The sequence below is a fragment of the Mesitornis unicolor genome, unplaced genomic scaffold (genome assembly GCF_000695765.1).
Source record: "Mesitornis unicolor isolate BGI_N332 unplaced genomic scaffold, ASM69576v1 scaffold18695, whole genome shotgun sequence".
NCBI lineage: Eukaryota > Metazoa > Chordata > Aves > Mesitornithiformes > Mesitornithidae > Mesitornis > Mesitornis unicolor.
Genome location: NW_010186384.1, coordinates 40,647 through 64,422, shown reverse-complemented (window position 1 = coordinate 64,422; position 23,776 = coordinate 40,647). Strand labels below are relative to the sequence as shown.

Below are 23,776 nucleotides of genomic sequence, written 5' to 3'. Positions count from 1 at the left end.
CAGTACAGCAGCCAGCTTTTGAAAACTATTCCATTAAAATCATCACTTCTGTGACAGAGATTGGAGGATGGGGCCACATCCCCTCTGTCTTAAATTGATGAAAGGAGCAGGATTCCTAGACCTTTGATCTAACATTGGCTGAATCAACTACTGTGATAACAGTTTCATTGCTTGAGGCCACATTATACCCAGACAATACCCTTCAGAGGAAAAGTGCATTACAAAGTTTTTCTTTTCCTCTTTGGGAAAGTCTTCCCATTACCCAGCTGACAAAACAACCAGCTGTTTAATGACTTAAGAAGCAGATCAAGGCTCTTTCCTCCCCTTAGAAAGTAAGCTGAGAGGAAGAGCAATTTAACACAGTTCATAAGATTTGTGCCTTAGAGTCCTGAGTCAGAGCAATCAAACTTGAGGTTATTAAAGCAAAGTCTCTCGGTCCCAGAATAGGAGAGCATCCTGGAGGCAGTCTTGAATGCCAGCAACACAGTGGCAGGACTCTTCACCCACCACCTTTCCATTTGCCATTTCCCTGTGTATTCAACCTTGCCCTAGGCAGGGAAAGTGAGGAAAGGAAGGACTTGTGGTTTTCTGGCTTGCTCCTGCTGTAGCTTCAGTTTGTTTATACACATCACTACAAACTAGAAGAAACCATGAGAGCCAGAAACAGTTTCACCTCCACATTCTCCAAAGAATTAGCCAAAGTATTAGCCAAAGACAGATAACAAAGCATGGTCCAGGAGTGAAGCACAAGCTAAACAAAGGGCTGAATTATTTATAATTTGTCAAGGCTGCATGGGAGAGTACTGCTCCCTCTTCTTATAGAATAAAGTGTTCTTTATTTTGCTCATGATGTATTTAAATATATCTGTAATTTTGGACATTATTAGGTGTGAAGTTACTTTTATGTGTAGCAGACTGGATAAGACTGTAGTTCCTTTTACTTTACCTCTACCGTCTCACATTTAGAGACACTAGTACCAGGTCAATGGTTCTCAGAACTGCCAATACACTGAATATAAAGGGCAACACAAAGGAAAATATTTCCAATAATAAGAAACATTTATTCTTCTTTATAATACCAATCCAAATAGCAGAACAAAATTTTGCAACTAACCAGAAAAAAAAAGTCTCTATGAATTTATACCACCAAAAAGACACATTTTAATCTTGGAAAAGGAATTTTAAAGTTTCTCTAAACAAATTCTAATACACCTGGAAAATCAGAGAAATGTATTAATTTTCACATGTGTCTTTCAATAACTCTAGCCATAGCAGTCAGTGCAATATCAGCAATATCATTTTCACAAGCTAATTATGCCTATAGCTATCTAAATCCAAACCCCACTCAGTCAATGCAGCCAGCAGCACCACCAGCATGGAAGTAAAGTAGAAAAGTGTACATTACGGTCTCTTACCACAGTGTAGATCTGAGGTTTGCGTCTTTTTGCCAGGTCAATTATATTGACTCCATTATAATAAAGGTTCTCAATGCACCCATGGAAATTTTTCCTCTGAAAGGTTCCTGGTTTCCCCGGGACAGGAATCCCTCCAAAACTGAGCTTTTGGAAAGAATAAGAACAGTATTTAGTTTTTAGCCCAAAGTCAAGAGGGCAGAGCCCCACTCCATGCAACCAGTCAGGATATTACCTAAGAACCAAGTTACAGCATCATCATGGAGCACAAAGCTGGGCCTGGCTGCCCAACAGGGGAATTACAGACTATACAGCATTACAGAGCTGTTGGAACAGCAGCTTTAAGTCTCTTGACCCACCACTTCACCAACCCAATACCACCACATCCCCACCCAGGGACACCCAACACACAAGGTAACATCCAAAAGGTCTCCAGCCCACAGCCTCCACTGGCCTGGATGCTGCCAGACAGCACCAGATCATGGCAGTCAAGAGCCACCAAGCAATGGGGGAATAAACTCTTCCTGCCCACAGAGCACGGGGTTTGCCCGCAAGCCAGTCACCCCTTTCTATCGAGCATATCTGAACAGTTCTGGTTTCAGCGAGTGGACGGTAGTATCACACACACAAACTACCCCATTTGCACCTTGCCATTCTTTTCCCTATATTTCACTGTGGTTTGGTCTTTACAAAACTCGCAGGTGGAATTTGGGACTGAGTAGTGTAATGGAGAAGTTCTGCAGGTTACACATTCAAACAGAACTTCTGCTATGCTGGTGCCTAAGTACAGGAAGATGCTAGCATTGTGCAGATTACAACTCGTCACTTAACTGGAGGGTTAACCCAGGGACGGTAAAGAGCCTAAGAAAATAAAACTTCCAAAATGAATGGAGTACAATTACTTTAGATTCCTAAGGGAAAACAAAACAAAAACAAACAAACCAAAAATATCCAAAACACAACACCAAAAACCTAAACAAAAATCAAATTCCACAAACCAAAAAACTTCTGATAGCCCTATTTTCATTTTCCAGAAGACAAAGTTTATTTCTAGTTAGCTTCACTGGTCTTTTTGGAAAAGTCTTACTGGTGGGGTTTTATTCATTATTCTCATTGCAGCCAGCAGCATGGCGAGTGCAATAATGCAGGTGGGGATCCTGCTGGCACCACACTTGGCAGTGTTTCCAGCGCATCAGGAGCTGTGCTGCAATCCTGCTGCATCCACTGCAGCAAGGACATGCGGTTCTGTGCAGTACTGCTGACACGCTGATGGCTGCTGGAACCTGGTCAGCCTTATTTCTCTGTCACAACTCCTAATAGCTTGCCGCAGCTCATTATTACAAAAATAAAGGGGACTATTTATCTGCCTGCTTCACCTAACAATCTGGGATACATAAGGAAATGAAATCTCTCTGGAAAACCTTTAAAGTACTTCTTTGAAACTAAGTCCTTAATGAACTTGCACCTAAGTTGTATTAACTGATCACTGCAGAGAAATAGCTAACAGACTGCTACCTTACATCACACCTGCAGGTCTGTTATTGGCATAAGGGCTCATGTAGTAGCAATGGTTTTTTTTTCCAGTGAGGATCATTATTTCTTCCTTAAAACACCACTTTCTTTCTTTCATGTTCTATTCTTTACCTTTCCTGCTCAGGGACTCTATACTGCATTTCAAAACCAGGAGAAAAATCAATATCAATTATACCACTGCATTATTAAGAAAAGAGTTTCCTTTGTGATTGGTAATAATTTTAATTACCAAACTAATGGTTTTATTACCCTCAGTAAGGCCTTTAATCCCCAAAGTGCGCTGATATAAACTTTCAGTAGACTATTGCTGTAATGTTTGACTGAAAGATTGCCTCAGTGCAAACAGAAAGAAAACACGCTGTGTGAAAAAATAAGCACCAGGAGCCAGGACTGAGTGTCACAGAGGCCAGTGATTTACACCAGCTGAAGATCTTCTCTGCCATGTTCCCTGTTTCAGAACATCTGGAAAAAATGTAGTGCAAATTACATTGAAGCCTGACTTTTCCCTAATTGGCATAAACCTTGTAGCAGGAAGCAAGGAATTGTATTACTTTGAAATTAGGAAAGCTGATGACTCAATTGTTTCGCTTTTCTCACCTCCATCTTAAAAGCAGTTACAGCTTTGGCCATTGCTAGTTCAGTCTGAAGCTGTTCCAGAATCTCACTGCTCACATGTGCTATCCCTACCAAACATGCTCATGATTTGGGAGGACAGTGCCAGGGGACAGGTACATTGTCTCCACCCTGCTTTGTGAAATGCAAGGGGAATTTCGGCTGGAACATGAAAGGAGCAGCAAGCAGGCACCTGCCATTGCCGAGCTGTCTGTTTTTGTCCCTTGGGTGTGCTGGGAATTGATTCTTTCCAGAGAAACGAATCCAAAGTACAGAGGGGAAAAACTTGTGGTCTCTTAAGCGATGAACCATGACAGCTCAACGCACTAACAGGGTGATGGCTCTGACTGTGTAAGCGTGACCCTGTGTCTTGTGAGCTAGCAAGACTCCATAGACAAGGTGCAGTGATAAAAATGAGCATGGGTAATTTGCACACAGGTGTGTATTAGTGAGGGGAACAGATTAGGAACTGTCTTGCATATAGATATGAAGATATAAAAGTTTGAGGCATTTTTTACTGACTATACAGCCTAAACTGCTGGAGTGATATAAACTGCACTGTGCCACACCTTGGCCTCATCACAGGGAAGCACATCAGCCTTGGGTTTTTTGGGAAGGCAGGATATTTCCTCTGTTCAGTACCTCCTTGGCTGAGTGAGCTGTTCTGGCTCCCTAGTCCAGGATGCTCTACATCACAACTGCAGATGTGAAGGGACTTGGGTCTGAACAAGCTGACTTGACAGTTATGCTTGAACAGAGTCTTCCATTCCTAGTGGGAAGACAATGGTCTTTACCAGCTTATCTCCATGTGGAGTCCTGTAATCTGAGCAAGTGGTGGCTGCATAGAGGCACAGTCAGTATCTCCATGGTCATGTCAGTCAGGTGCAGGGATGGTGCACAATGACTTCACTAAAATCATATTGGAGATGATGACACAGCATAAGATAAGCACAGATGCTCCCTGAAGATTTGACTAGAACCCAAGCTATACCTTTGAGTTTGGCTCAAACTCTCCTGTACTTTGAAATCTAAACATAATCCAATGTATATTTGCTCAGAGACTGGCAATTTTCTGAGATCGTTGTATATAGAGTTGCACTGACACAGTCTATGTTTGTTAATTATGAAAGGAGCTCTCTGGGGAGGAAATAGTAAATACAGAAAATATATTTGCTGAAAAGAAACAGCTCATATGGTGGTTGTATTCCATCACATCTGTTTCATACCAGTTCAGCCTCATCTCCCAGGTTATAACTCAAGGGGCTTTCACACACCTCATAATCAATATCCAAGTGATCTGAATCTCCCTTCGTGCGGAAATGCTGGGTGTGCTTGTCCACCGTGAAGTTCACTTGCTTGTTGAAGCGCTCTATGAGAACCGAGTGCCAGTGCTGGTCATCCAGGAGGCTGCCCAGGGTGACGGATGTGTGACTGTTACTGAAGTGCAGGTTGGAGTCCCCTGGAGGGGCAGAGACAGGCAGAAGACACCAGAGTTACCTTCATGCCCTTAGCCTGGAGAAGAGGAGACTGAGGGGGGATTTCATTAATGCTTATAAATATATAAAGGGCAGGCCCCATCAGGAGGATGGGACCACACTCTTCTCAGTTGCACCCAGCAACAGGACAAGGGGCAATGGTCACAAACTAGGACACAGGAGGTTCAACTTAAACATAAGGAATATTTGTTTTCTCTGTGAGGGTGACAGAGCACTGGACCAGGCTGCCCAGAGAGGTTGTGGAGTCTCCTTCTCTGGAGACATTCAAAAACCCGCTTGGACGTGTTCCTATGTGATCTTCTGTCCTGGTCTGAGCTAAATAGAACTAATTTTCTATTTAGTGATTTTACTTTTCAGCTCAGTCTCTTCTAAGTGGCTGAACTTGCTGAAACTAGCAGCATGTTTTTCCAAATACTGCTGCTAGAAGTGATAATGTTCAAAGTCAGTTGTCTCACCATGGGTGCCATGTCTGTGCCTACAGCAGGGGAAGTAGACCCAAAACTGACCAACGAGGTATTCCATCCCACATACATCATACTCGGTATAAAGCCGAGGGATCACGAGGGTCTCGACCCTTCTTCCATCTTGGACCGTTCCTTCTGTCTCAATCCTGCAATGGCCAAAGTCCGAGCAGAACCCTGCTGGTTCGTCTGCCTCTAATCCTGATTCATGTGTTCCTGAATCCTGCTCCCACTGCTGCTGAGTTCGGTCTGGGACTTTTCCAGTGCCTGGCTCCGCAGAGCCTCTGGTGACATATTCATGATTGGGGGGGTGGAGGTAGGATTTTATATTGGTTTTTTTAATATATATATATTTGTACATACCTGTATATATTTCATTATTTTCCTATTTACATTATTATCCTGTAGTATTAGTATTACTGTTTTATTAAATCTGTTAGTTTTATTTTCCAACCTGTAAAGTCTCTCTCCCTTATTCTCTTTTCCCTTCTGGGGAGGAGAGAGGGGTTAATAGAGAGCATCTGTCCAGGATTTAGTGGCCAACCCAGCCCTAAACCATGACATCTTCTCTAGGTGATCCTGCTCTGGCGAGGGGGGAAGGTGGACTGGATGATCTCCAGAGGTCCCTTCCAACACCTACCATTCTGTGATTCTGTGAAGCATGGGGACTCAAGGAGAGCACAGAGCAGTGCTCCTAGATGCAAACTGGAGCTCTGCCCATCAGAAATAGGACTTTCTCAAACCTTGCCTTCGGTTCTTTGGGCCTCTTGTTCATAGATGTGTGTATACGCACATGCATACATACACACTCCTTTTCCCCCTGAAATCCTTGTGACAAACCAGGAGGTTTCCCCAATGCTGCACCCACACAGTGCAGCACACAGGGGATCACCACTCTGTCTGAACCCTTGGTTCTGCCATGTATTCGAGGCTCTGGTGTTTTAAGAGCTCCCTTCAGGTTGCACCAAAATATGCTGTCTAGTCACGTTAACAGATCACTCCGAGACACCGTGGTTTCAACAATGTGCTTTTTGCATTTTACAAAGAAAATTGCAACTGTCTATTTGCAAAGAAAAAAAGCCACAAGTGAGTGAAGCAACATGAACACAAGTGTTATGTTCGGCTCAAGAAAGATTCTTAAACCTGGCCTAGATCTCCAAAAATTTAGATCAAGAGTCATAAAAGTAATTAGGCCTTAACCCTGGTGATTTCAAGCACTCTTCTGTTTTCCAGCTGGCTATGTGTCTGAACACTTCACAGCCTCTCATTTAAAGGGAGCGTGTGTCCTTTTCCATTTCCAGCAGAATGGAGAGAACACATTCTCCAAAACTGCCAGGCAAATGCAAGAGGATTCAAGAGCAGACATCAAAACCCTTGCCCATGACACATGAATGCACATAGAGGACTTGAAATTATTAAAATCTGTACATTTGGGGCTCCTGCCAAAAGGGGAAAAAACCTCTTATCTCAGACTATGTATTCACAAAAGCATCTCCTCTGGAAGAAACATATGGTATTCACACAATATTTTATACTAGTAAGAAACATTTGTAAGAGGAGGACAAATCAATGGATTAAAAAAATCCCTCATTCAGAGGCTTGGAGTGTAGCTACTTGGTCCAAGTAACATCAAAATACCAAATCAGAAAAATGCTTGCATTATCACTCCTACTAATAGAAATTAGGAATTCCTCCTAAATGGAATGAAATTACTAGTTGGAGACTAAAGAATTTATGAGCTTATGTAAAAATGAAATCCAAGAGCTGCAGAAATTGTTACTGACATTTAAAACAAACACAATTAAGCACGAGGGGGAAATGTAGAAGGAATTATCTAGAGATTCGGGTTTAGTACCTCTAGTTTGCTCCCATTAGTTTATGAATTTTTTTTCATTTCCCATGTCATAAACAGAGGACTGAGATACTGCACCATTGCCTGCTTTATCTGTTCTAGAAAAACTTTTTAAAGTGTCCTGGAATTGTTGGTCTGAGATCTGCCCTGCCCCGCTACGTCTCCCACTTCTATTAAAACCAGCCTTGGCAGTCTAAGCACCATGTACGTGAACTACAAATGGCTCAGATTAACTTATTCCAAGTTACTGAGAGCGGCAGTGAAACACTTGGACCTTAATTCTCTCCCCTCCTTGCCCACACCCTCATCATTAACAGAGGGAGGGGGTTTGCTTCAGCTTTCCCTCTGGATGAGCCACTGAGGCTTTGAGCCCAAGTTCAGAATAGGGTAAGTGCAGCTCCTGTGTTGACCAAAGTACAGTAATGCAGGCATGGAAACTTCTGTCCAACTCAGACGCCTCAGTATGAGAAACATGAGTCATCAGAGACTACTGAGGCCAGACCATGGGTCACCCACAGATGAAGATAATGCAGATTTTGCAGTGAGGCTGGGAGAGGGGATGTGGTCACTCCTACTGCGGTAGCTCCTACCATTATTGAAGTGCTTTAGTGTATTCACCAGGAAAAAACAAGTATCGTTCTACAGAAAGAAATTAAGCCAGCCTTTCATCTGTCCCTCTGACCCAAAATGATCACACAGTGATGGCCTTCCAGATATTCAGTTTTCAACTGAAGCAAAGCAATACCAGCGTGCACAATGTTTTGACCAGAATGTTTTCACTTAAATTCTGTATTCTCAGCTCAGTTCTGATCAGAGAACAGAAAAAAATAAAGACACAAGCCAAAAATGAACCTTTTGGACTCCAAACCAAACCTCCTGGGAATGCTATTCTTAAAAGCAATAAAAATAAAAAAGAAGGAAGGGGAAGAAACAGGTATTTTTTTCTCACTTCTTGAAAGCATCATTGAGTAAAGGTCAAAACTTCGAAAGCAGTCATTGAGCAGCTCAGTCTTGGCTCAAGAAGAGCCAAGGTCTCTTCTTGGCTCAGCAATGATGTCCTGCCTGACACCAGTCTAGTCTATTCTCCTTTGCTTCCCTTCCCACCTTCTCTGACCAGTACTTAAGCTGTGAGCTGTCTGAAGCACATAGCACGTTTTGTTGATCTCAGCTGGAGTTTCTAGATACTGCCTAATATAAACAACAGATTTATAAAAGCAAAGCAATCCTTGTTACAATAATACCTGAACCAGTAATCCCAATTACTCTTACCCAAGTTGATGTGCAAGGAGAGCTTCCCTTTTTGCAGTTCCAAGGTAATGTAGTCTCCACGCTGTCCTTCTCCATGGAATAAGACTCCATCCCCATGCATGCTCTTGAACTTCAAGGAAACCACGTCTTTGAATGTGCTCATAAGCTTCTGATTGAACCTGTAGAGGAGTGAACTTCTGCCATCGAAGTCTGCAATATCTGACTCTGGGAGAAAGAAGACGGCAAAATGAACAGGAGGGGCAGCATCAGGAGAGGGACCATATATTTTCAGGATCTTTTCAAGTATCACTTGGTGCCAGGTATTCTCAGAAGCCTACATCCACAGGATATATGTGGCACCTGGGCAACCACATTTCAGCCATTTCCAAACCTCTCCCTCTGTCTAGAGAAAGGGACCACCAGGATAAAAGCAGAACTCCCCTGTACTTGTCCTCCTCTCTCTCATTCAAGAGTGCTTTCTCACTCAACTTTTTGGAACAGAAGAAGTGCCTTCCATCCTATTCAGGTCTCCAGAGCATCCCTTGCAAGCATTTACTGTCTGTCTCATAAACACACCCAGGATGTTATCCATTACCGTGAACACTTCAGTTCTCACTTCAGCTTTTGTAGCTTCTCAAGCATCTGTTGAGCTGTTTCTATGTGTCAGTTATGCCTGCATTCACCTTTGCATCCAAATAAGCATCATCTCAGCCTCTGAGGGTTGGCTGCTTGTTTGCGATGGGCATTTATCAACCATGTTTCTGCATGCAAATATACTAGGCTGGCAGGAATAGCCAAATATCAATTCCAAAAGCATTTGAAGGGCTTTCATGGCAACTGGGCATCTAAACTGATTATACACCTTTGAAAATCCTATTAGAAACATATTTTCTCCTTCAGCCAGCCTCTACAACCCAATCACTGTGATGGGAAACAAGCTTTCAATTCTTCAATGGCAATTAGTATTTCCTTTGGCAGCAGCAGCCCTCAGTACTCTCTGTTTTATAAAGAGGTATTTTAAGTGAAATGTATTTTTAAAGAAACTTTTTCTTTAAATATATAAACATCAAGAACATTTCAGGTAGCTTTAAATACTTTAAACTAATAAATTGTATTCAAACATGTGACTGACATATGTAAACTCGATTCCAATTTCTATCTGCATGCAATTTGGCACAAATTATGGATAAAAGATCTACTTGTAAATAACAAATACGTCAATTGGTATTTCCTGTTGCTAAGAAACATATTAAAAACTAACACCAGATCACAAAGAATCTGAACAAGAGTTTACTAAGGAAAATACCTACTGGGATATATGCATAAAGACAAAGAATACCTTCATAGTAACCAAGAAGAAAGAGCTTAGACTGTCTTTGTTTGCAAATCACATGTTTTAATGATAATTCAAAGCTATCGGTTTTCCATTTTCTTTTGAAAAAGGCCGTATACAAAACAATTAAGACTTTCAGGTCAGCAACTGCATTGTAATTAAAGCTGGTGATTTAACTCACGTAAGCTCCCCTGAGAGCTCTTCTATCCTTTTGAGCATTAATTGTCATTTCATTTGCTCTTCTTTACAACCCAAAATAATACGGATTGGGTATGTTTCCCCCCCCTTTTTTTTTAAAAACTGGACCAAGATTTAAAGAGGTTTGCAATTAAAAACTATTATAGGCTCAGAAAATAAAAGACCTGTTAATGATTTGTTACCATGGTAACTACCATCAATAACTTCTCTATGTCAGCATGACAGCTTGTACAGAAGTCTGATGGTACACTTACAAACTTGCAGGGAGCTCAAAATCTAAATTTGATGCAAAATTCTGTCACTCCAAAACTGATTCCATTCCAAATCAAAATACAACTGATCATTTCTTATGAGACTAAAACTACAAAGGAATCCAAACCTGGGAAAAAGTCACTCCAGAATAAACTAAGACAAACTTCTTATCTGTGATGCCAGAATTATGCTGTTTAGCATCATACATGGAACTGTTACTAGTTTAGGACGTTTCATGAATACAAAAGTATTCACGCCATCTGCATTTACTGGTTTTTACTTCTGAATTAGGTGTTCAGAAACAGCTCCTTCAGAAATGCTGATGTCTCTCTATTGACACTTTGTCTACCAGTTTCTATAAAGGGAATTAAATTCATAGTTTAGTTCTTATAAATTTCCCCTAGCTATATTAAATACTTCAATTTGTTTAAAGTAAATTGCAAGTGTATCATAAAAACGGTTTCATTTTAATACAGGCAGGAATTAGGAAATAGCTTATAAAGAAGTTACAGTCTTTGATTTCCAGTGCATTTTGCAGTTAAAGCTGATTTTCCTCTTAAGAGATCAAAACAGAAGATACTGTAAAAGAGCAATGTTGTCATAACAGCAGCCCTTTCTTCTTTTTAACATCCAAGCCTTCAACCAGGCTGAATTCCTGCTTCAGTCCTTGTTCTTATCTCTCCACTAAGCCACAGCATAACACACAGTTTCTTGAAGAGCTCTACCATTGACATTTACAGACTAACACACAAAGGAAAACCTGTTTCTGAAAAGTTCTGCTTCACTAATTATCAGTTGTGAGTACACTGGCCAATAAATAGCCCTGAATGAAATGGGAATATGTCAAATAAATGCTAACACTGGCAGCTAAAAGTCGTTAGTGGCAGTTTGCATGACAACAAATCGTTGGTTTCCTGTTGAAAATTGAAAGATACAGCACAATTCTAATAGTCACTCCAGCAAACCTGCTTGTTTGCTCAGTGTTTATTTAGTCCAGGTATGTCCATAATCCACTTGCAGCAAGAGAAAAAGGATCAGAAATGTTATAAGTCTCAGAAAACCTATAGAAATAGCAAACTAAAACACAATATGTGTATTCATTCTGCTGGTTTTCCTACCTGCTGGTTTACTTGTGCTCCCTGAACTCAGTCTGGGTACTTTTCTACACTTTCCTCATCAACAGGGCTACAAAACTCATCAAAAATGAGATCAGAAAAAAAGACACTTTTTCATCTTATTCTCCTCTGACCAACAATTCAAACTGATGCCTCTGCTCTAAATGAATACGTACTTCTCCTCACAGGTGAAGAAGTTTGCATCAAACAGAAACCATTCATTATGTTTTTCTGAAAATTAGAAGAGTTTCTGAACCAGGGGTTCTGGTTACATTATTCCATTTGAATTTCTTTTCCCAACACAGATCTAAACTTTAAAGTCACTTGGGAGAGCGTGGAAACACAGGTAGTTGAATTACTGGGTTAATTCAACATTAAAAAAAAAAAAAAGGAATGACCACAGATCTCAATCTATAGGCCCAGCTATGCTGAGAGGAGCCAGGCTGGGAGTAATGTGAGGGCATAGAGTGTACTTGTGCAGCAGTCTTCTCTTGGCAGCAGAAGGGATATACATTCATTCTCATAAAGATGGTTCTCCTAGTGATTTCGGAAAAGTAGACATTTACTTGGCAAAGTTATTCCAAAATACACAAATATCCTCTAGAAACAGTTGCAATTTAACACAGGAACTTTTGGTCTTGCACTTGCATCAATGAACAGAAGCCTTAACTCCCAGCAGGGCGGAGGACTGCTCTTGGTCTGAACAGATGCCTCTCCTGGGCAGCCATGCCTTCATGGTTTGAGTGAGTCTGAAGCACTGACTTCCCTCTCCATACTCCTCTCACATATGCAAACCAAGGGATGAATGTGGATGAGTACCACAGAGGTGACCTTTGCTATGCCCTTATCCCTATCACAATTCTACGTCGGCCTCTTGGTAAGCATCGTTTTGGTATTTACTTTACACGGCTGGTTACAAACACAACTTGTCAATGCCAATCAGACATTAAGTGTTTCTCTGCAATGTATTCTTTTCTATCTCATAGGAAGACAAAAGAAAGAATGGAGGAAGGTGGGGAAAATGAAAAAAAAAGAAGAAAAAAAAATCCAGTAAAAGTATCATTAAATCAAAAAGCACAATATCAGATCATATTCCCTGAAGCAATGACAGCAGAAGATGAGAAACTGGAGTCCTGAACCGCAAATGAAAAAGCTGTCTCTCAAAAGCAGAGGATACCCTGTCTCACACCCTATCATTGTTCCTCCTGTGGTTTTCCAGCCTGTTAACAGCACATACACCTGATTCTGCTGATGCATTTTGGGCTGTTAACCAGTGATAGAATATGATCAGCATCTTCAATGCAGCTATAAATCTTATCCTATAAAAGCAATTGTGTCAGCAGATTTTCTACCTGTGCTAAGCTAACAAGACTTTTCCCAAGTATAAAGATATACTCATTCCCCCCTCACCACCCCTAGCATCCAAAGCAATTGGTTTGGCATTTGTCTGAACACACCCTCTGTTGCAGCTCTGGTTATCTGTTAGAATCACACTGCTCCTGGAGCCACTGCTGCAAGGCGGCAGTGAGAGCTTACACATACCTCTGCATGGAAATTTCCATTTAACTCATCATAAATCCTTTTCTGAACAGGAAACATCAACATATGTTTTCAGATCAAGATAATCTCCTTCCTATTTCAGTACCTATTTTGAGGATGCAAGATGAAATCTTTATGAGAATTTCAAATTTTAATTAATTTTCATTCAAATACATACTTTCTGTGTAAGAAAGTAAACAGCAATTAGCACATGTCATCTGTGAATTCCAGCTGATTTGACAGCCTTGGAGTGCTTTGTTGCACAGGAACTTCGATCTGTATGGGATAGGGTCAAGCACATTCACGTGTCTGAAACAGCTTTGCTGGTAAAAACATGTTTTTGTATTCCAAAGAAACAGTGTCAACTGTCAGCCAATTAGAGAGTGAAATGAAAAAGAAAAAAAAAGAAGAAATCTCTGTTGTTTGACAGAGAAGCTTTTGGGAAAATTCATAGTAGTAAATTACTTCCAGCAGAAGAAATAAACAACAGTGAGTGCCATTTAGCAACACAGTACAACCACATGTTAAGTTAGCCACTTAGGCATTCATTGCATATTGCAGTTAATCACTAATATGATTCCTCAGTATTTTCTGTTGCTGTGTCCTGGCAGAATGCTTGGTGACCTACAAGACCTGATGCCTTCCATGTGTTCTTTATTACACGGTCATCACTGAAAACTGCATTTGTGAAAAGTTAGCACAAGGTCGTGTTCCTGGGACCTCTTCAGCAGAGTATTCTGCACAGAACAGTATACTCCAAAAATGGGAAATCAAAGCCTTGTGCTGGCACAGGAGTGTCACGTGCACCTAACTCTGCCATCACAAAAATGCTTAAGCAGCAGTGCAGCCACAAACCTCTTCTCCAGCTGTCATCTTCTGCTCAAATATGCAAGGTTAGAAAGGAGCTGATGTGAGCAGAGACCATCCAAGGAACCACAGGGCTATTGTGCACACCCTGGTGTATCACAGCGAGGTCCTCAGCTGCATCTTTGGCAGCAGTCCCAGGGTTCTAACAGATGCATAGCAGCACATGAAATTCAGATGGCCTAAGCAGTCAGTGTCCCCAGACTTTTCTTCCAGCCAGCCAATGAATGCAGCCACTTGCACAAAAAGGACCTCCAGCTTGCCTGTAAAGGAAACTTCTACTTCTGTAGTTTTCTGCCTCAGATATTGATTTAAAGTATCTTTGTTTTCAGATAGGTGCCGTGCTTCAGGGACAACATTTGTCTGAAAGGTGGAACAGACAGCCAGCAGTCCAGTCCAAATTTCAACCTGCTTCTACAAGTACACTAAGAGGTAGAAATTACCCCGCAATCACACACGCACGTTTGTGCGGGGTTCGGATCATCTGTGTTCCCCGTGCACGTGTCCTCTTTTTATCTTCTACTTCAGGACTGGATCCAAAGCTAAAATGCTTATGGAAATCCCTTCTTCAATTTCAGCGGACATAAGATCAAATACTCTGGGTGTACTTACCTATAGAAGCCTTTAAATCATTCCAACAGCGTAAAGAGGATTGGGCATAACTGGGAATTAGTTTCTTATAGATCAAGTTATATCTGCTGAAGCCTTTGGTACATATAAGTCATTATAATGCTGCTCCTCCTCTCAACTTCACATCCTTCATATACACATAGATACTTGCATGAAGGGTCATCTCCTAGAGATGGTGCACATTTGGGACATACGTTGTTCTTCTAGCTCCATTTCCTTCCTGGCTTGACCAACAACCTCTCTCTCGTGATTTTCTTGGGTTTTTTTTTAAACTCCTTTCTAATTTTTAATATATTTCTTGTGCCAGAACTGAACAAGGTACATGAATCTATCTGCTGTCAAACATTACAAAATACAGTCATGTAGGTGTACATGAGCTCAGGATCTGCTGCAAATATTCTGTCAGTATAAAAGTAAAGATGACATTTTATAAATGATCAAACATCTTTTGTACAGTACTGGAGTGCCTGGGTTAGGAGTAGCCAAGACTGAAACTGTAGCAGCAGAACTCGTAGACAGGTATTGCTTGGCATATGCAATTTGCCAGAGAAAAAATTGAATGGCACATTTATATAAATGGAATGAATATTTCAAACTCTCTAAAACTTTTATGAATCCCTTTATTTCTTTTCTGGCTTGCTTCAATATCACACCTTAATTCTGCCTAACCATTTTTATTTCCTGTAACTGCAGGGTACAGGATGAAGATGAATACTGAGATGATATCAGCACAAGAAAACAGCTTGCAAGTGGCTCTATAGTCTTCTTCATATCTTAAAAGATACAACCACGATTTGACATTGAAGTAGTGCCCATGTAGTATTTCACATTGAGTAGCACCAAAACACAAGATACAAAAGTTTTAACCTTCAGTTCCAGTTTTATTTGCTGCACAGCTGTTTAGATGTCTTCACTGCAGAGATCTGGTCATCATTAATGGAAAAAAGCTCTTTGAAAAGAGATGAGAGTCTGTTTTGGAATGATGACATTAAGGGCACTTGGTTTTGATTTGTAGGTTTTAGTTTCCAGGTCCACTGGTAGAACTGGAAAAGGTCTCTTACCCTAGTGACTATCCATCCAGACCAGGCTGTTGCAGGTCTGTACTTAGAAAAGATGATAGTCCACAGTGCCCAAGCATCAACATAGATGAAGAAACAGCATTTAAAAAAAAAACAAACAAAAAAAACCCACAAAAAACCCCCACCCCACATTAATGGAGCTTTTAGATCTACACATAGATTTACACAGAGACTAGAACAAGGATCTTCCTGTGAAACCATGTGAATCAGCCCTGAGACCCAAGTTCAGTGATGAAGCCACTGAGAGTACTGGAGCTGTGTCTCTGTTCAACAGAATTGTGCAAATCAAAAGGTTTAAGACACTTTGTTCTTTGATTCTGCTCAGATGAATTTAAGAATTCTCCCAAATTGGAGATTTTCTGCTTATTACCTTACAACCCCCTCTCTGCACTCAGCAGGACTTAAGCTAAATGGTGAGCTGTACAAGTACAGTAGTGTCACATGATGGGGACTTGTGCTACACTACATTGAACTTACTGGTAAGAAACTACTGGAGAGTCTCCAGCAGAGGGTTGCAAAGATGATGAGGGGACTGGAGCATCTCTCTTATGAGGAAAGGCTGAGAGACCTGGGTCTTTTTATTTCCTGGTGAAGAGAAGCCCGAGAGGGGATCTTGTCAATGGTTATAAATATCTAAAGGGTGGGTGTCAAGAGGATGGGGCCAACTCTTTTCAGTGGTGCCCAGCAACAGGATAAGGGGCAATGGGCACAAACTGGAATACACAGGAACTTCAAGCAGAATGTGAGGAAAGATTTCTTTACTGTGGGGGTGACAGAGCACTGAAACAGGCTGCCCAGATAGGTTGTGGAGTGTCCTTCTCTGGAGACATTCAAAACCCACCTGGATGTGATCCTGTGAAGCCTGCTCTAGGTGAACCTTTTTTAGCCAGGTGGTTGGACTAGATGATCTCCAGACATCCCTTCCAACCCCAAGGATTCTGTGATTTTGTAAAGTGCTGTTAGTCCCTTGAAAAGTCCCCAGCAAAATTTCACCTGTCTCCAGCAGTGTCTCAAGTCACATTCGACCATTTCAGAAATAAACTCACAGCCATCTGAGAAACAAATACCAGACTTTTATTTCCTCATCTGTAGACTTGTTTTTGTTTTGTGCTAAGGAATGACAGTGGTCCTTTTTCTTTATGTTTCCACTCTTCCGTTGTGCTAGGTCATACATCTGCAGCAATACACCAAGACAACTATGTGGCCAAGATGCCCAAGACAACAACGTTTATAAGCTGCTCCAAAGTGTCACAGACCATATCTTAGAGGATCATCACAACATGTTATTAAGAAGAGTGACAAAGAAAATGCCCATGCAAAAACAGTTGAAGCAGCCGGCAAGTTCTCTGCTCTCTGGAGCTCTAAAGTCATCACCCTCAGATAGAAATACTACACAATCTGCAGCACTTTCCTCAAAAACTCTCTAAGTTGCCTTAAAAACAAAAACAAACGATTTAAGAAAAAAGTGGTACCTTCCCTAAATAACACACTACAAAAGATCCCAAGTAGCTCTGTGCCCTCAGGTCAAGGGGGAGGTTTTGCAGCATCTGACTGCTTTGCACTCGCAAGAAGCAGAAAATTGCTCTGTGGTGGGCTCAGAAAGCTTCACCAGCTGAGCACACCACAGAGCAGAAGGGTAAGAACAATTACTGAAAAAATAAGTTACGGCTATGTATTTCACGTTACATTTGAACTTGCAAAACTTTTGCTGGAGCCCTCCCACAGCCCGACAGCACCAACAAAAAGTTCTTTGAGAAAATGTGAGTTAGGATGTAGCCACTTACTATAGGAGCAGCCGAAGACCTCAACCCTCAGTCCTATCCGCCCACCGACATTCCACTTCAGAGGGACGAAGCGCAAGAAGTGGGCTTTCATGGAGTGCAGAAGTTTGTGGTGAACCACGCTGTCAGCATTGCTGTTTCCTGTGAAAACCTGGAAGGAGAGAGAGCCTTGGTGAGACATTTAGCACCAAGAGGTGAAGCTGAACTCAGAATTAAGGATGTGAACTGCCACCCCTCTTCCTGATTCTTCATCTCTCAAACTACTTAAAATTATTTAAATTTATTGTCAAGTTTCCTCCCAAGTGCTGTCTCTCTTGCGAAGGGAAAGGCGGAAGACAGCAGCACACAGAGCACCTCAGCAGGGCAGGCAAACATATACCGGCAGTTACAAAAGCAGGTTGTAGATGGGGATGATACAGAAAAGGCTGCATAATTTCTTCAAACCCAGGATATTCCTGTGCACCACAATACTCCATTGCCCCTAAAATACCCACAGTCCATTCAGCACAGTGAAGGATGGGGCCTAGTTTAGAATTTAGTGCATTTGGGGCAGTAGAAAAAGATGGTTACAAGGTGCTGAGGCTGGCCAGAGAGATTAACAGGAAAGTGTACATCCAGATACACCACATAAAACTCAAACAAGACACAGGAAGAGATGAAAGCCTGAGTCAGGACACAGGAGAGTCAGCATTTTGACTGTGTTTGCGCCCAAGAGAGTTAGAGCTTGCAAACAATAATGATTTAACTTTCTTACTTGCCTGTTTGATTAATTGCCTGTAACTGCAAGCCAAAATTAATGGCCCTACTCAGAAATATCACTCAACAAGAGGAAATTCTCTCATGGATGAAAAATGACTGCAGTATTTCAAAGATACCTTAAGACAAGTATCCAAGCTCTGATCCTGCCTGAAGATTTTTCAGTTCATCTTTACACCCTTACTCTGCAATACTGAACTAGGAATATCACAGACTTCCTGCTATCTTCAGAACATTTGAGAAAATCAGCTAAGATTTAAATTTGAAGCTAACAGTTTCACAAAATGTGAGAAACAAAGACAGAACTCACAAAAATATCTCACAGAAAGGCTGTATTTGTAAGAGGTCCTTCACTTTGTAAGTATAAAATTTCATCACAAGAGGTTGTAGCAGTTTTAAACACTTCTACAGTTCAAAAGCTGGCTCTGTTCATCTATGCAATACAACTGTAAGCACAAATCAGAATGACACCAGGACAGCAGACCTATAATTCATTTCTAATGCCTAAAGGACAAGTTAAAGAGATTGGGAGTTTCATCTCCCCTTTGAAAAAAAGGATTAATTATCAGCTGTTTAAATTTTTACTCAAACGCAAGCATTCCAATTTTTCCTCAAATGTTGTTAAAAATGGTGTAAAACTTCAAATTGTGTGTTCTTGTTTTACTCAACCCAGTGTGCTTTTGTTTTATTAGAACTATACTCAATAAAAAATATCCTTGTGCTTTTCTAAGGCACAACACTTTGAAACCCTACTGTGTCTTTTTTCATTTCACCTTAAAAACTCTAAGCTGGGAAAATTCCCTTATATGCAATAAGCCTTATTTTCCACCCAGTCACGAATGCAAAAGACAGTATATATCTCAGTTTCTAAAACATGCTTTGCAAGTGCTTTTCGTTGCTGGTATTGCTTGGCTCTGAAGATGAACAGTTTTACTGAAATGGTCTCTCACAACCCCAGTTACCTCAGCGAAGTGAGGAAGGACCCTTCAAAACATGTGGTCTGTAAAATTATTTTTATTAAGAGCTTATCAGGCTGAAAAGAGCATACAGTTCAGCTATCTCAACTGTCCCCAAAGCTTTACTCATCCTGTATTTCTTCTTCTGAACTTTTTAGGCACAAGATTTTTGTTTTCTACAGGTGTTATGTGATGGTTAACTGACCTCTCACAAATTCAGCTATATTATATAATTACATGGAAATGTTTGTTGATCTTAATTCAAAATTAACTACATAAAGCAGTTCAGCAGCCTTGCCCATCAGATATATTTTGAGGGATGCCACAAGAAGTACTTCAAGACATCCTGGGCACTACTCAAACTGCTTTCCAGATAGAAGCCAAATTCCAGCAGAGAGTATTTCAGAGCTTTTTCCTTATATTTCAAGTGAAAAATCTTGTTATTCTCAGTAACGAAACTGTCAGCAGAGAGTAAGTCTCACAGTCAGATCTGTGGCAGAGCTCACATTTTTATTAAGACACTCATGAATACATAAGATGGACAAAGAGAAGTGTTTTCTGCTTGTTTGCTTAGAATCCTGTGATGATGTAAAAATCTCACCTTTCAAAAGATAAAAAAGAAAGAAGGTGGAAGAAAGAAGGAAAAGGACAGAGGAGGAGCAAAGAATTTCCAAGTCCTCCCGGTTGAGAAGAAAAGCTTAAAAAGCAGTGACTAGAATACAAATGAAAGGTGAAAATTCATAGTCAAAAGTACACTTTAATATAGCAATACTGTGAAACAAGGGTCTGTGTTGGTTTTTTCCCCCTCATAATCCTCTCATAAACAGGGCTGTCAACACTGCATATTGCATCACAGACCCACAAGGTAATAACTTTTGTTTTATATAAAAAAATAAACATGCTGGAAGAAAGACCAAGTTGAAAAGCACAGCACCCCTAGAAACATCTCTTTGCAGTTACAAACTAATGAGAACTAGGTGATCCATGACTGCAACTGTGTGCTAAAAAGCCCACACAGCCCTGCCTGCAAAGCAGGTAGGAGTGCAGCCCGCACCGGCACACAGTGGCACGCTGGGATCTGTGGCACCTCACAGCTGCTGGAAAACCACAAAGGCCATTCACAACTACCCGTAGGTGTTGGTAAGTGCAGGCTTGACATCTTTCTTGCAGGGCAAACCTGTAAAGATATCTTTTTGCAAAGCTTGGGCAAACCACACACCCAAGCACAACGTGCAGGAGCATCACCACTGCTCACGCACACAGAGGCAGCCCTGTCCTGCAGGCAGGTGGTGTGTACAGCACACTCAGGGACTGCCTGTGTGGTCAAAGGAGCTTTGTGGTTTTGGCAGGTGAAGCAGAGACAGCTGTACCCCACTGTCCACAGGAAGACTCAGGTGCCCACCCGCAGGCACCTGTGCTATATAATTTCCTTCTTTCTTCAAGGAAGAGCCAGAATTACCCACATCCAGCCTTCAGTTGACTCCAAATCTGATGTGCAACTATGTGAAAACGTCCTTCTCACATTGAAACAGCCATGTTAGTAAAAATAAACCTTTCAAAAGTGCAATACATCCCTTACAGCAGTGTTTCTCAAGGTTCTCAAGTAACCAGAGCCAACAAAACTTTTGAGGGAAAACAAACCCCTGGCAATGCTGGACCCATCAACCTGTGCCTTCGAGATGGTTTTGCATGCAGCTGGCACATCACTGCTTGCTGCTAACTGCAGGGTGTCACTGTGTATGCCTTTAGGATTGCTTTGATTTTCGCTTGCAACTCCCACTGCTATACGGATCACCTTCTGATGTTTTATGGACCACCTGTGGGCTGTAGACCATTGATTGAATAACACCAATTGCCACAGATGATCACTTGAAAACTTAAGATTCACAGCTGACACAGATATAATCCATCCATTAAAAAGATGAAACAAGGATGCAGTACCAGATTTTGTAGCCCTGAAGGTTAAAATATTGATTAACAGTAAACTTATGGGTGAGAATGGTAGAAATACTTCCTCCTGAGAAACAGCCTCTGTTACAACTTATTCTTGATCAGGATAAATTCACAGGAACAAAATCACAAACTAGCGAAGAAAACAAAGCACCCGCCTGCCATTTCCCATGCAACAGAGCTGCCCTGGGAGGGAGCACAACACTGAAATCTGCAGCTCATACAAGCCCTGTAAACACAACAGATTGATGATTTACCTGGGAAATTCTGCTTCTGGCGTTCTGTGGGGCTTATAAATCAAAAAGCTCCATTAGCACCAAGTATTGCCATCAGCTTCTTGAAGGCAAAAGCTTTTCCCTAGCGCTAGCGGCTGTAAGGTTAACAGCTTGCCACGGGCAGGGCTGCCTCTCGGACCCAGCTTGTTTTGCAATGCCTGGCTGCACGGTGCCCCGCTGTGACACAGACCATGGCACCACAGTAATATTTTATGAGGCTTTTTTTATAAGCCAGTAAAGGCAGGTCCCACAGGAATGAAAGAGGTGAGGTAACAGCAGTTGCGGGAGCAGGGTCTCACCGGCCCAGTGCTGCCTCTTCTGCAGTGGCTCTCAGTACATAGGGAAGACTACGGAGGAGACAAGCATACACAATGCTTTTCCCAATGCTCAGACTGCCTGGTTCATGGGTTATACTGAAGCAGAACAAAACAGAGTTCCAGTTTAGATGAAAAAGAAAACTTTCAAAAAAAGTTTAAACCTCAAAATCACTGGTGTTCCCTGGAATTTGGATGTATGACTCCCCCAAGAAAAATAACTATTCAAATGAATGGGCTGTTTATACAACTTGCTCATTCAGAAGGATCCCAAAAGCTGTTCAAGGGCAGTTCAGGAAAATGCCACGCAACTGTGGTGAACTATGGCAGTTGTTTAATAACCCTACAGACACACATTTTTTTCGGTACCTCATGTATTAATTCAGATTTATGCCAGATCATACCAGTGAGACCTGATGTGCTAAACTTCAGATCGCCCTTTGGCCAAACTTTTAGACTGGTCTCCACCTTTAGACAGACAAGTGGAAATTGGATGCAAGAACAGTGTCTGCTCATGAAAGCCTAATCAATTCAAAAGATGGCGTCAGACGCGGGACTTTATCTCAGTCTTCCCTGCACGCACACTCTGCAGAGCAAATGGCAACTTATTTACCGAGCTGCAGAAGGCGGTTCCTGTAATGACTCTGCAGAATACACTTTGCTCTCCCACTTAGTTAGGCGGGAAATGGAATGGGTTCAAAGTGAGCATACAAGCAGCAACATAGGCACAATCAGTCTTGAACGGTGAGCAGGCAGACCCGAGGTTAACTACCTTCTAGGGAAGATATTTTAAGTATTGAACACTCTCATTTCTGCCGAAGTCACTCTGATGAACTGAGCTGAAGAAAAAAAATCAGATTATGAATGTGCAGAGGGCACATAACACAGATGTTAGCAATTTACAGCATTTCAACCCTCACTGAAAGAAATACAAGCACAGAAAAGAGCAGTCCACCTTCAAATCTCACCCATGACATCGCAGTACGCTGCCTCCAGTGCCTAAAGAAAAAAGGACATGAGCGCACTTAATTCAAGTTATCCAGCAGCTTAGTGAAGGAACCAAAGTGAGATAAAAAGCAGCTAAGCCTGTCGTAAATCCCAAAACTGCAATACTGAGAATAAAACAATGTCATTCTCCCTTTTAGGAGAAAGTTCAGGAGCTAGGAGATGGCACTGTGATACAGAACATGCTTCCTGATATATGCCTCCCAGGACCTCCTCAAATATTTGAGCATAAACACACTTTAAAGAAAACATTAATTTCCAACTAAGGAACAACACGAAAATCTGAAGCAGGAAGGAGAAAGTACTGCCTAGCTTTTCACATTCTCTAGGTTGAAATAAACTCTGACTCAGGAATAGCTTTTACCTTCTCAAGAAGCAACAGGATTTTAGTTCTGCTCAAATTTGCGTTAACTGGAATGTAACTCAGGGCTACTGAGTGTGGGTATTAAATTCGGGTTTTAGGGAAGCCAGTGACTAAAACCAATTTACAGGATCCTTCAGGTCTGCTTGTATGCATGAAAAGAGACTGAATGGTACCATACAATGACACAATACAGCCACAAATGCATCATATGGAAACTCAGCAGCCTTTGATTTTAATGGGAAGTTACAGGTTTTTTTCACTTAACAATTATACCACATCAGTGCCTGCCAGCAACACCTTGGGCCTGGACCAGTTTGTGGTGACATTTTATAACAATGAAAATTTAAAAAAACTCCAACATTTAGTTTCTGCTGCAAAACAAAAGCAACTGGCAGTTCAGGTAACTTTAGAAACTCCTCCTTTCACCTCAGCCCAGGCCTAAAACTTAGATTACACACAGACATAAACAAACAACAAAAATTAAAGGAGAGAGAGAAATGTAGAAGAAAAAACCACACAACTTTGAAGTCTAAATGTTCTTTTTACATTTCACCTTTCTCATGTACTGTGCATGTCAGAAGTGAAAAACATTGCTTTGCTTATGTAATGGAAAAAGCCCTGCACAACACATCAAGCCAGAACTATTAATACCTTGTCATGAAGAAACTCACTGAAATGGCTTTTCTGTCATCTCAATCACCCTGTGTCCAAACTAGGAGCTGCTAAAAGCTCCGCCTCATTTGGAGGGTTC

At 41.4% G+C, this 23,776-nt stretch overlaps 1 protein-coding gene across 1 annotated transcript in view; it reads right to left on the bottom strand.

The window, feature by feature from the left end:
- The window catches only part of LOC104541165 (contactin-associated protein-like 5), a gene marked incomplete at both ends in the record, with an annotated part of 63,489 nt that extends 45,933 nt beyond the window's left edge, over positions 1-17,556 (bottom strand). The window contains 4 exons of the mRNA XM_010185144.1: positions 1,416-1,559; positions 4,832-5,016; positions 8,636-8,839; positions 17,409-17,556. Of these exons, the coding sequence (XP_010183446.1) occupies positions 1,416-1,559; positions 4,832-5,016; positions 8,636-8,839; positions 17,409-17,556 (681 nt within the window). The remainder of the gene's footprint in view (positions 1-1,415; positions 1,560-4,831; positions 5,017-8,635; positions 8,840-17,408) is intronic.
- Positions 17,557-23,776: the final 6,220 nt, after the last annotated feature.